The sequence below is a fragment of the Crinia signifera genome, chromosome 1, assembly GCF_055691185.1.
Source record: "Crinia signifera chromosome 1, ASM5569118v1, whole genome shotgun sequence".
In the NCBI taxonomy this organism is placed as follows: domain Eukaryota; kingdom Metazoa; phylum Chordata; class Amphibia; order Anura; family Myobatrachidae; genus Crinia; species Crinia signifera.
In genome coordinates this window covers 475,210,844-475,222,968 of record NC_139217.1, presented here as the reverse complement: position 1 = coordinate 475,222,968, position 12,125 = coordinate 475,210,844, and the positions used below count along the sequence as shown (strand labels likewise).

The window sequence follows — 12,125 nt, the reverse complement described above, 5'->3', positions numbered from 1 at the left end:
CCAGCTCCGTAGAGCTCACACTCTTTTCCGTTGGGAGAACCCTGGGCCGGACACTCACCTCTCTTCTGCATGAAGCTGAATAGATCGTCCAGGAATTCCTTTCTCTTGGGGTCCTCGTCCAGCTCGTACAGCTAGAAGGGGAAACAGAAAACCTGCATTAAATACACGAGAGGTCAGGACAGGGCTAATTAATACCCATTATCTCACCGCACAAATGTAACCACACAGCTGTGTAATCCCACAGTGATACACACATCACACATCGCTAACAGCCGGCTGCTTCTCGGAAATGTCTGCCGGGGACACAGATTACAAGCATTCACTCACACCGCGTCATCGTCTCCTGGTGCAAACCTGGCGCATACACTACTGTTCTCTAATTACTACCCTATCTCCTTCCATTTGCCTGCGGACAGATGTGCAGGAGCGGATAAACACCAGTCGTCCCCCCCCCCCCCCCTTCACACACACACCCAAGCAGGGCTTAAAGTGGTCCTGGAGAGGTGGTGGAACTCAATTCCCCTAACACTGACCCCCCCCTCCTCATTAGGCAGAGCCCAGACCAGTGCCAGGGAATTTGTGCCCTACTGTACTTCCAAAAAAGGGATAATGGTCCCACAAGGAAGGGGGGTGTAATCACATAATAGTAACTAATTACACAACAAAGTAGAACAATCATATACACATTACCCCGCATGTATTGCTCTTGATTCATATTAAATCACACAGTAGTGCCCCTTATACACATGATGTCCACAGTTGTGCTGCTTATACACATCTGTCTCTGTCACTCCAGCAGCTCACTCTCCATGTCCCTCAGCAGCTTCATGCCTTGTGTCCATCCAGCAGCTTCCCCACCTCTGTGTCCCTTCAGCCCCCTCTCACTTGTCTTCAGCATGCACAGAGCCTGTTCTTCTTAGTAGCTCTTCTTCACTTCAGTGGTGGTGATGGCATGACATTACATACGTTGTGCCAGAAGAAGAATGCGCTGGGACAGGCTTTTCTGTTGGAATTACTGTTTAGGGCTGTGGTAGAGGTGGAACTCAGTTCCCCCTACCATTAGAGGTGGTGGAACTCAGTTCCACCCAGTTCCCCCTCACTTTAACCCCTGCACCCAAGCCTGACCTATCTCAGTCCGGCTACATCCACAGAACCTGATCTCAGGTCTGCAAACACCACCTGCTGCCAAATCCAAAGGCCCCCTTTAGTCACCAATACAGGGGTAACATCTATACCAACAGGCAGGTGCAAAGCGACAGAATGTCCGGACGCCGGGAGTTTCCAATCCTGGGATTTGAGATCAGAGAGCGCATGTGCAGTCTAATACCAGGCAGCGTCTGAGCACCGGCTCTTCCCGATCCCTGGCATGCGGCTTTGCATAGCACCCAGCAGCCTTCCGATTTGGGCAGCAACCCTGGGCCCGCACTGCCGACCACCATGCACCGATCGGCTGCCGCACCATTTTGGTAATTTGCTAATTTTTTTAATTAGGCCAATCCCGGGATTCAGCATTTTTCAATCCTGAAACCCGGGGTTTAAATAATACCCCAGGATTGGCATCACTACCCACGGGTGTGGAATAAATGATCAACAGAAAAATGGTGGACATAAGACTTTAGGGTTTTGTTGGCGTCACTCTGTATGTGAGCAATATTATTGGTAGCGTGTACACTTGCAGGCTCGCCATGCCACAGGTAAGGTGCCTCCGCTAATACGGCGCGAGGAACAGGTTGCTGCTCCTAATCGTAGTCAACGTGGAAGGTAAATGATAAAAAAAAACTTGTGTCAACCACTGTCACGTCAACCTTTTTTTCCTGTCGCTCTAATCACCCATAGCCCACATTGGCCACAGCAGTCACCTCCCAGCTGACAGCCCAGGGCCGGCGGTAGCTGTCACTTAGATATAAAGAGGTCTGACCCAGTAATTATCACAGAGCCCCCTCCATGCACACTTCCCAGCATAACGATGTTACATGACTGAGCCGCGGCTGCCACAACAATAATTGCTGGGTCAAGAGGCCCTTCGATTGCGACAAGAGCTGAGACCTACAAATCAATACCGACAGCTGAAGCAGCCAGCGGGAACACGCACGGCCACCAATGACAGAGACGCTAGGATCTGTCCGTCTCCCAGATCACAACACAGGAGTCACTACCGATGTATAGAGAGGGCCCAACTATGGCCCCGGGAGTCACTGTCTCTCCCCCTGCCCACGCTGGCTCTCTCTCCAGCCGCAGCTCCAGCCAGGGCCCCTGACATGCTGGACCACCCCCAGCCCCACAGCAGGCCAGCCTATGGACCCAACCATGCTGGCTGTGGTGTGCTGATGGGGAGATGGCCCCTTCACAGCTGCCCTGCTGATGGCTGCCTGGGATCTGTGCCACCCAGCTAAACTATGTACCCGGTGTCACCCCTGTAATCTTCCAGATCTGTACTGTTTGTTTACTTGTTACCTATCTGACACTGCTGAATGGCTGCCTGGGTGCTGCACAGCTCAGTAATATATGTCCCCCATGTCCGTGTCCCTCATCAGGATACATCTACTGCACATCTGTGTGTGAGATATATATCTGTACTGTCACTGTTACCTGTTCCCTTCCCACACTGCCTGCTGCACAGCAATCCAAACCAAATCCCTAGTAGACGCAAGTATACCTGGCCAATAAAGCTGATTCTGATAGTAATCCTGCAGGACGGGGGATAGGCATACAGTGACCCCGAGCGGGCCACACAACACTTCACAGAGGGGGATGTATCGCACCTCGGACAGTGGTAGTAATAGCGCCGACCAATGAGGACCAGGCGGCGCTGCACAGAAGGGGATGTATCAGAGCTCGGACAGTGGTAGTAATAGTGCCAACCAATGAGGACCAGGCGGCGCTGCACAGAGGGGGATGTATCACAGCTCGGACAGTGGTAGTAATAGCGCCAACCAATGAGGACCAGGCAGCGCTGCACAGATGGGGATGTATCACAGCTCGGACAGTGGTAGTAATAGTGCCAACCAATGAGGACCAGGCGGCGCTGCACAGAGGGGGATGTATCAAAGCTCGGACAGTGGTAGTAATAGTGCCAACCAATGAGGACCAGGCGGCGCTGCACAGAGGGGGATGTATCACAGCTCGGACAGTGGTAGTAATAGTGCCAACCAATGAGGACCAGGCAGCGCTGCACAGATGGGGATGTATCACAGCTCGGACAGTGGTAGTAATAGTGCCAACCAATGAGGACCAGGCGGCGCTGCACAGAGGGGGATGTATCTCATCTCGGACAGTGGTAGTAATAGCGCCAACCAATAAGGACCAGGCGGCGCAGCACAGAAGGGGATGTATCACAGCTCGGACAGTGGTAGTAATAGTGCCAAGCAATAAGGACCAGGCGGCGCTGCACAGAGGGGGATGTATCACAGCTTGGACAGTGGTAGTAATAGCGCCAACCAATGAGGACCAGGCGGCGCTGCACAGAGGGGGATGTATCACAGCTCAGACAGTGGCAGTAATAGTGCCAATCAATGAGGACCTGGCAGCGCTGCACAGAGGGGGATGTATCACAGCTCAGACAGTGGTAGTAATAGCGCCAACCAATGAGGACCAGGCGGCGCTGCACAGAGGGGGATGTATCACAGCTCGGACAGTGGTAGTAATAGCGCCAACCAATGAGGACCAGGCGGCGCTGCACAGAGGGGGATGTATCACAGCTCGGACAGTGGTAGTAATAGTGCCAACCAATGAGGACCAGGCGGCGCTGCACAGAGGGGGATGCATCACAGCTCAGACAGTGGTAGTAAGAGCACCAAGCAATGAGGACCAGACAGCGCTGCACAGAGGGGGATGTATCACAGCTCGGACAATGGTAGTAATAGCGCCAACCAATGAGGACCAGACGGCGCTGCACAGAAGGGGATGTATCACAGCTCGGACAATGGTAGTAATAGCGCCAACCAATGAGGACCAGACTGCACTGCACAGAGGGGGATGTATCACAGCTCAGACAGTGGTAGTAATAGCACCAACCAATGAGGACCAGGCGGCACTGCACCGAGGGGGATGTATCACAGCTCGGACAGTGGTAGTAATAGCGCCAACCAATGAGGACCAGGCGGCGCTGCACAGAGGGGGATGTATCAAAGCTTGGACAGTAGTAGTAATAGTGCCAACCAATGAGGACCAGGCGGCGCTGCACAGAGGGGGATGTATCTCATCTCGGACAGTGGTAGTAATAGCGCCAACCAATAAGGACCAGGCGGCGCAGCACAGAAGGGGATGTATCACAGCTCGGACAGTGGTAGTAATAGTGCCAAGCAATAAGGACCAGGCGGCGCTGCACAGAGGGGGATGTATCACAGCTTGGACAGTGGTAGTAATAGCGCCAACCAATGAGGACCAGGCGGCGCTGCACAGAGGGGGATGTATCACAGCTCAGACAGTGGCAGTAATAGTGCCAACCAATGAGGACCTGGCAGCGCTGCACAGAGGGGGATGTATCACAGCTCAGACAGTGGTAGTAATAGCGCCAACCAATGAGGACCAGGCGGCGCTGCACAGAGGGGGATGTATCACAGCTCGGACAGTGGTAGTAATAGCGCCAACCAATGAGGACCAGGCGGCGCTGCACAGAGGGGGATGTATCACAGCTCGGACAGTGGTAGTAATAGTGCCAACCAATGAGGACCAGGCGGCGCTGCACAGAGGGGGATGCATCACAGCTCAGACAGTGGTAGTAAGAGCACCAAGCAATGAGGACCAGACAGCGCTGCACAGAGGGGGATGTATCACAGCTCGGACAATGGTAGTAATAGCGCCAACCAATGAGGACCAGACGGCGCTGCACAGAAGGGGATGTATCACAGCTCGGACAATGGTAGTAATAGCGCCAACCAATGAGGACCAGACTGCACTGCACAGAGGGGGATGTATCACAGCTCAGACAGTGGTAGTAATAGCACCAACCAATGAGGACCAGGCGGCACTGCACCGAGGGGGATGTATCACAGCTCGGACAGTGGTAGTAATAGCGCCAACCAATGAGGACCAGGCGGCGCTGCACAGAGGGGGATGTATCAAAGCTTGGACAGTAGTAGTAATAGTGCCAACCAATGATGACCAGGCGGCGCTGCAAAGAGGGGGATGTATCACAGCTCGGACAGTGGTAGTAATAGCGCCAACCAATGAGGACCAGGCGGCGCTGCACAGAAGGGGATGTATCACAGCTCGGACAGTGGTAGTAATAGCGCCAACCAATGAGGACCAGGCGGCACTGCACAGAGGGGGATGTATCACAGCTCGGACAGTAGTAGTAATAGTGCCAACCAATGAGGACCAGGCGGCACTGCACAGAGGGGGATGTATCACAGCTCGGACAGTGGTAGTAATAGCGCCAACCAATGAGGACCAGGCGGCGCTGCAAAGAGGGGGATATATCACAGCTCGGACAGTGGTAGTAATAGTGTCAACCAATGAGGACCAGACGGCACTGCACAGAGGGGGATGTATCACAGCTCGGACAGTAGTAGTAATAGTGCCAACCAATGAGGACCAGGCGGCGCAGCACAGAAGGGGATGTATCACAGCTCGGACAGTGGTAGTAATAGCGCCAACCAATGAGGACCAGGCAGCGCTGCACAGAGGGGGATGTATCACAGCTCGGACAGTGGTAGTAATAGTGCCAACCAATGAGGACCAGACTGCACAGCACAGAGGGGGATGTATCACAGCTCGGACAGTAGTAGTAATAGTGCCAACCAATGAGGACCAGGCGGCACTGCACAGAGGGGGATGTATCACAGCTCGGACAGTGGTAGTAATAGCGCCAACCAATGAGGACCAGACTGCACTGCACAGAGGGGGATGTATCACAGCTCAGACAGTGGTAGTAATAGCGCCAACCAATGAGGACCAGGCGGCGCTGCACAGAAGGGGATGTATCTCAGCTCGGACAGTGGTAGTAATAGCGCCAACCAATGAGGACCAGGCGGCGCTGCACAGAAGGGGATGTATCACAGCTCGGACAGTAGTAGTAATAGTGCCAACCAATGAGGACCAGGCGGCGCTGCACAGAGAGGGATGTATCACAGCTCGGACAGTGGTAGTAATAGTGCCAACCAATGAGGACCAGGCGGCGCTGCACAGAAGGGGATGTATCACAGATCGGACAGTAGTAGTAATAGCGCCAACCAATGAGGACCAGACCGCACTGCACAGAGGGGGATGTATCACAGCTCAGACAGTGGTAGTAATAGTGCCAACCAATGAGGACCAGGCAGCGCTGCACAGAGGGGGATGTATCAAAGCTTGGACAGTAGTAGTAATAGCGCCAACCAATGAGGACCAGACTGCACTGCACAGAGGGGGATGTATCACAGCTCGGACAGTGGTAGTAATAGTGCCAACCAATGAGGACCAGGCAGCGCTGCACAGAGGGGGATGTATCACAGTTTAGACAGTGGTAGTAATAGTGTCAACCAATGAGGACCAGGCGGCGCTGCACAGAGGGGGATGTATCACAGCTCAGACAGTGGTAGTAATAGTGTCAACCAATGAGGACCAGGCGGCGCAGCACAGAAGGGGATGTATCACAGCTCGGACAGTGGTAGTAATAGCGCCAACCAATGAGGATCAGGCGGCGCTGCACAGAAGGGGATGTATCTCAGCTCGGACAGTAGTAGTAATAGCGCCAACCAATGAGGACCAGGCGGCGCAGCACAGAAGGGGGGATGTATCACAGCTCAGACAGTGGTAGTAATAGCGCCAACCAATGAGGACCAGGCGGCGCAGCACAGAAGGGGATGTATCACAGCTCGGACAGTGGTAGTAATAGCGCCAACCAATGAGGACCAGGCGGCGCTGCACAGAAGGGGATGTATCACAGCTCAGACAGTGGTAGTAATAGCGCCAACCAATGAGGACCAGGCGGCGCAGCACAGAAGGGGATGTATCACAGCTCGGACAGTGGTAGTAATAGCGCCAACCAATGAGGACCAGGCGGCGCTGCACAGAAGGGGATGTATCACAGCTCGGACAGTGGTAGTAATAGCGCCAACCAATGAGGACCAGGCGGCACTGCACAGAGGGGGATGTATCACAGCTCGGACAGTAGTAGTAATAGTGCCAACCAATGAGGACCAGGCGGCACTGCACAGAGGGGGATGTATCACAGCTCGGACAGTGGTAGTAATAGCGCCAACCAATGAGGACCAGGCGGCGCTGCAAAGAGGGGGATATATCACAGCTCGGACAGTGGTAGTAATAGTGTCAACCAATGAGGACCAGACGGCACTGCACAGAGGGGGATGTATCACAGCTCGGACAGTAGTAGTAATAGTGCCAACCAATGAGGACCAGGCGGCGCAGCACAGAAGGGGATGTATCACAGCTCGGACAGTGGTAGTAATAGCGCCAACCAATGAGGACCAGGCAGCGCTGCACAGAAGGGGATGTATCACAGCTCGGACAGTGGTAGTAATAGCGCCAACCAATGAGGACCAGGCGGCGCTGCACAGAAGGGGATGTATCACAGCTCGGACAGTGGTAGTAATAGTGCCAACCAATGAGGACCAGGCGGCACTGCACAGAAGGGGATGTATCACAGCTCGGACAGTGGTAGTAATAGCGCCACCCAATGAGGACAAGGCGGCGCTGCACAGAGGGGGATGTATCACAGCTTGGACAGTGGTAGTAATAGTGCCAACCAATGAGGACCAGCCTGCACTGCACAGAGGGGGATGTATCACAGCTCAGACAGTGGTAGTAATAGCGCCAACCAATGAGGACCAGGCGGCGCAGCACAGAAGGGGATGTATCACAGCTCGGACAGTAGTAGTAATAGTGCCAACCAATGAGGACCAGGCGGCGCTGCACAGAGAGGGATGTATCACAGCTCGGACAGTGGTAGTAATAGTGCCAACCAATGAGGACCAGGCGGCGCTGCACAGAAGGGGATGTATCACAGCTCAGACAGTGGTAGTAATAGTGCCAACCAATGAGGACCAGGCAGCGCTGCACAGAGGGGGATGTATCACAGCTCGGACAGTGGTAGTAATAGTGCCAACCAATGAGGACCAGGCGGCGCTGCACAGAGGGGGATGTATCACAGCTCGGATAGTGGTAGTAATAGTGCCAACCAATGAGGACCAGGGCAGCCCTGCACAGAGAGGGATGTATCACAGCTCGGACAGTGGTATTAATAGCGCCAACCAATGAGGACCAGGCGGCGCAGCACAGAGGGGGATGTATCACAGCTCGGACAGTGGTAGTAATAGCGCCAACCAATGAGGACCAGGCAGCACTGCACAGAGGGGGATGTATCACAGCTCGGACAGTGGTAGTAATAGCGCCAACCAATGAGGATCAGGCGGCGCTGCACAGAAGGGGATGTATCACAGCTCGGACAGTAGTAGTAATAGTGCCAACCAATGAGGATCAGGCGGCGCTGCACAGAAGGGGATGTATCACAGCTCAGACAGTGGTAGTAATAGTGTCAACCAATGAGGACCAGGCGGCACTGCAAAGAGGGGGATGTATCACAGCTCGGACAGTAGTAGTAATAGCGCCAACCAATGAGGACCAGACAGCGCTGCACAGAAGGGGATGTATCACAGCTCGGACAGTGGTAGTAATAGTGCCAACCAATGAGGACCAGGCAGCGCTGCACAGAGGGGGATGTATCACAGCTCGGACAGTGGTAGTAATAGCGCCAACCAATGAGGACCAGGCGGCGCTGCACAGAGAGGGATGTATCACAGCTCGGACAGTGGTAGTAATAGTGCCAACCAATGAGGACCAGGCGGCGCAGCACAGAGGGGGATGTATCACAGCTCGGACAGTAGTAGTAATAGCGCCAACCAATGAGGACCAGGCGTCGCAGCACAGAAGGGGATGTATCACAGCTCGGACAGTGGTAGTAATAGCACCAACCAATGAGGACCAGGCGGCGCTGCACAGAGAGGGATGTATCACAGCTCGGACAGTGGTAGTAATAGTGCCAACCAATGAGGACCAGGCGGCGCAGCACAGAGGGGGATGTATCACAGCTCGGACAGTAGTAGTAATAGCGCCAACCAATGAGGACCAGGCGTCGCAGCACAGAAGGGGATGTATCACAGCTCGGACAGTGGTAGTAATAGCACCAACCAATGAGGACCAGGCGGCGCTGCACAGAGGGCGATGTATCACAGCTCGGACAGTAGTAGTAATAGCGCCAACCAATGAGGACCAGACCGCACTGCACAGAGGGGGATGTATCACAGCTCGGACAGTGGTAGTAATAGCGCCAACATATACCTGCGCAGATTTATGTGTAAGCCGCCAAGCCATCGTCAAGGCTTCTCTGTAGTTTGGGGGTCCCTAGTGCTATATCTAGCTGCGGGGCCGCGCATCGGATCAGATCGATGTCATACCCTACGCAATTTGGGCAATTTCACCTGATTTCTTGGCCTGATCCTCCAGAATCGGGTGAAATAAGGCCCAAATAGCATAGTGTAATTGGCCTTAAGAGCTTGGAGGAACCCAATGATACTCTGTGTGGCATATCAGGACCTGCATCTCCTAATGCAGGCTCCTTTCTGCTTCCCGCAACATACACACAGCTAGTGGCAGGTGCTCGTGTGTCCCCCTCCCGGGGAGCTGCAGGGGAAATCAGGTACGACTTGTCTTGTATGGGGGCCTTAACAATACATGGTTCCCCCAGCTCACTGAATGTATTAGTAACCAGTCTAGAACCCTACATGATCATAGAATTCAGAGATATTGGTTACATATATTTACTTCTCTATATATTGGGGGTATATCATACTTGCCGACTTTTGTGTACTCCTCTCCGGGAGAAGCCCGGAGAGGAGACCCGATATTAGCATTTCAGGGGGGCGGGACAGATGCCATTAAGCCCCGCCCCCATGGTGAGCCCGCAAATTGGGGGAGGGGTTTAAATGATGCAAAATGACGTGATTCGCAGTATTTTAGCCCCGCCCCTCGCCGTGAAAACCGGCATTTTGTGCAGCAATGAAGGGGGCTGCCTGGGCTATGCGGGAGGATTGCCCACCTTCTCGGGGGGCCGGGAGGGGGACCCGATTTTCGTGAGCCTCCTGGTAATTCTGGGTGGGTAGGCAAGCCTGCGGTATATATATATAGCGCTAGGGACCCCCAACATACAGAGAAGCCTTGACGACAGCTTGGGGGCTTAGGGGTGTATATACAGTGATACGGTCACACGGTGACTATCTCCCGGTCACAGGGGTGTATATACAGCGATACGGTCACACGGTAACTATCTTCCGGTCACAGGCGTGTATATACAGCGATACGGTCACACGGTAACTATCTCCCGGTCACAGGGATCTATATACAGCGATACGGTCACACGGTAACTATCTTCCGGTCACAGGGGTGTATATACAGCGATACGGTCACACGGTAACTATCTCCCGGTCACAGGGGTGTATATACAGCGATACGGTCACACGGTAACTATCTCCCGGTCACAGGGGTGTATATACAGCGATACGGTCACACGGTAACTATCTCCCGGTCACAGGGGTGTATATACAGTGATACCGTCACACGGTAACTATATCCCGGTCACAGGGGTGTATATACAGTGATACGTCACACGGTAACTATCTCCCGGTCACAGGGGTGTATATACAGCGATACGGCCACACGGTAACTATCTCCCGGTCACAGGGTGTATATACAGCGATACGGTCACACGGTAACTATCTCCCTGTCACAGGGGTGTATATACAGCGATACGGTCACACGGTAACTATCTCCCAATCACAGGGGTGTATATACAGCGATACGGTCACACGGTAACTATCTCCCGGTCACAGTGGTGTATATACAGTGATACCGTCACACGGTAACTATATCCCGGTCACAGGGGTGTATATACAGTGATACGTCACACGGTAACTATCTCCCGGTCACAGGGTGTATATACAGTGATACGTCACACGGTAACTATCTCCCGGTCACAGGGGTGTATATACAGCGATGCGGTCACACGGTAACTATATCCCGGTCACAGGGGTGTATATACAGCGATACGGTCACACGGTAACTATCTCCCGGTCACAGGGGTGTATATACAGCGATACGGTCACACGGTAACTATCTCCCGGTCACAGGGGTGTATATACAGTGATACGGTCACACGGTAACTATCTCCCGGTCACAGGGGTGTATATACAGTGATACGGTCACACGGTAACTATCTCCCGGTCACAGGGGTGTATATACAGCGATACGGTCACACGATAACTATCTCCCGGTCACAGGGGTGTATATACAGCGATACGGTCACACAGTAACTATCTCCCGGTCACAGGGGTGTATATACAGCGATACGGTCACACGGTATCTATCTCCCGGTCACAGGGGTGTATATACAGTGATACGGTAACTATCTCTCCCGGTCACAGGGGTGTATATACAGTGATACGGTCCCACTGTAACTATCTCCCGGTCACAGGGGTGTATATACAGCGATACGGTCACACGGTAACTATCTCTCCCGGTCACAGGGGTGTATATACAGTGATACGGTCCCACTGTAACTATCTTCCGGTCACAGGGGTGTATATACAGTGATACGGTCACACGGTAACCATCTTCCGGTCACAGGGGTGTATATACAGCGATACGGTCACACGATAACTATCTCCCGGTCACAGGGGTGTATATACAGCGATACGGTCACACGGTAACTATATCCCGGTCACAGGGGTGTATATACAGTGATACGGTCACACGATAACTATCTCCCGGTCACAGGGGTGTATATACAGCGATACGGTCACACGGTATCTATCTCCCGGTCACAGGGGTGTATATACAGCGATACGGTCGCACGGTAACTATCTCCCGGTCACAGGGGTGTATATACAGCGATACGGTCACACGGTATCTATCTCCCGGTCACAGGGGTGTATATACAGTGATACGGTCACACGGTAACTATCTCCCGGTCACAGGGATCTATATACAGCGATACGGTCACACGGTAACTATCTTCCGGTCACAGGGGTGTACATACAGTGATACGGTCACACTGTAACTATCTCCCGGTCACAGGGGTGTATATACAGCGATACGGTCACACGGTAACTATCATCCGGTCACAGGGGTGT

At 53.4% G+C, this 12,125-nt stretch overlaps 1 protein-coding gene across 1 annotated transcript in view; it reads right to left on the bottom strand.

Moving 5' to 3' along the window:
- ARID3C (AT-rich interaction domain 3C) overlaps positions 1–12,125 on the bottom strand; it is a 171,855-nt gene that overhangs the window by 84,057 nt on the left and 75,673 nt on the right. The window contains 1 exon segment of the mRNA XM_083155451.1: positions 59–131. Within this exon segment, the coding sequence (XP_083011577.1) occupies positions 59–131 (73 nt within the window).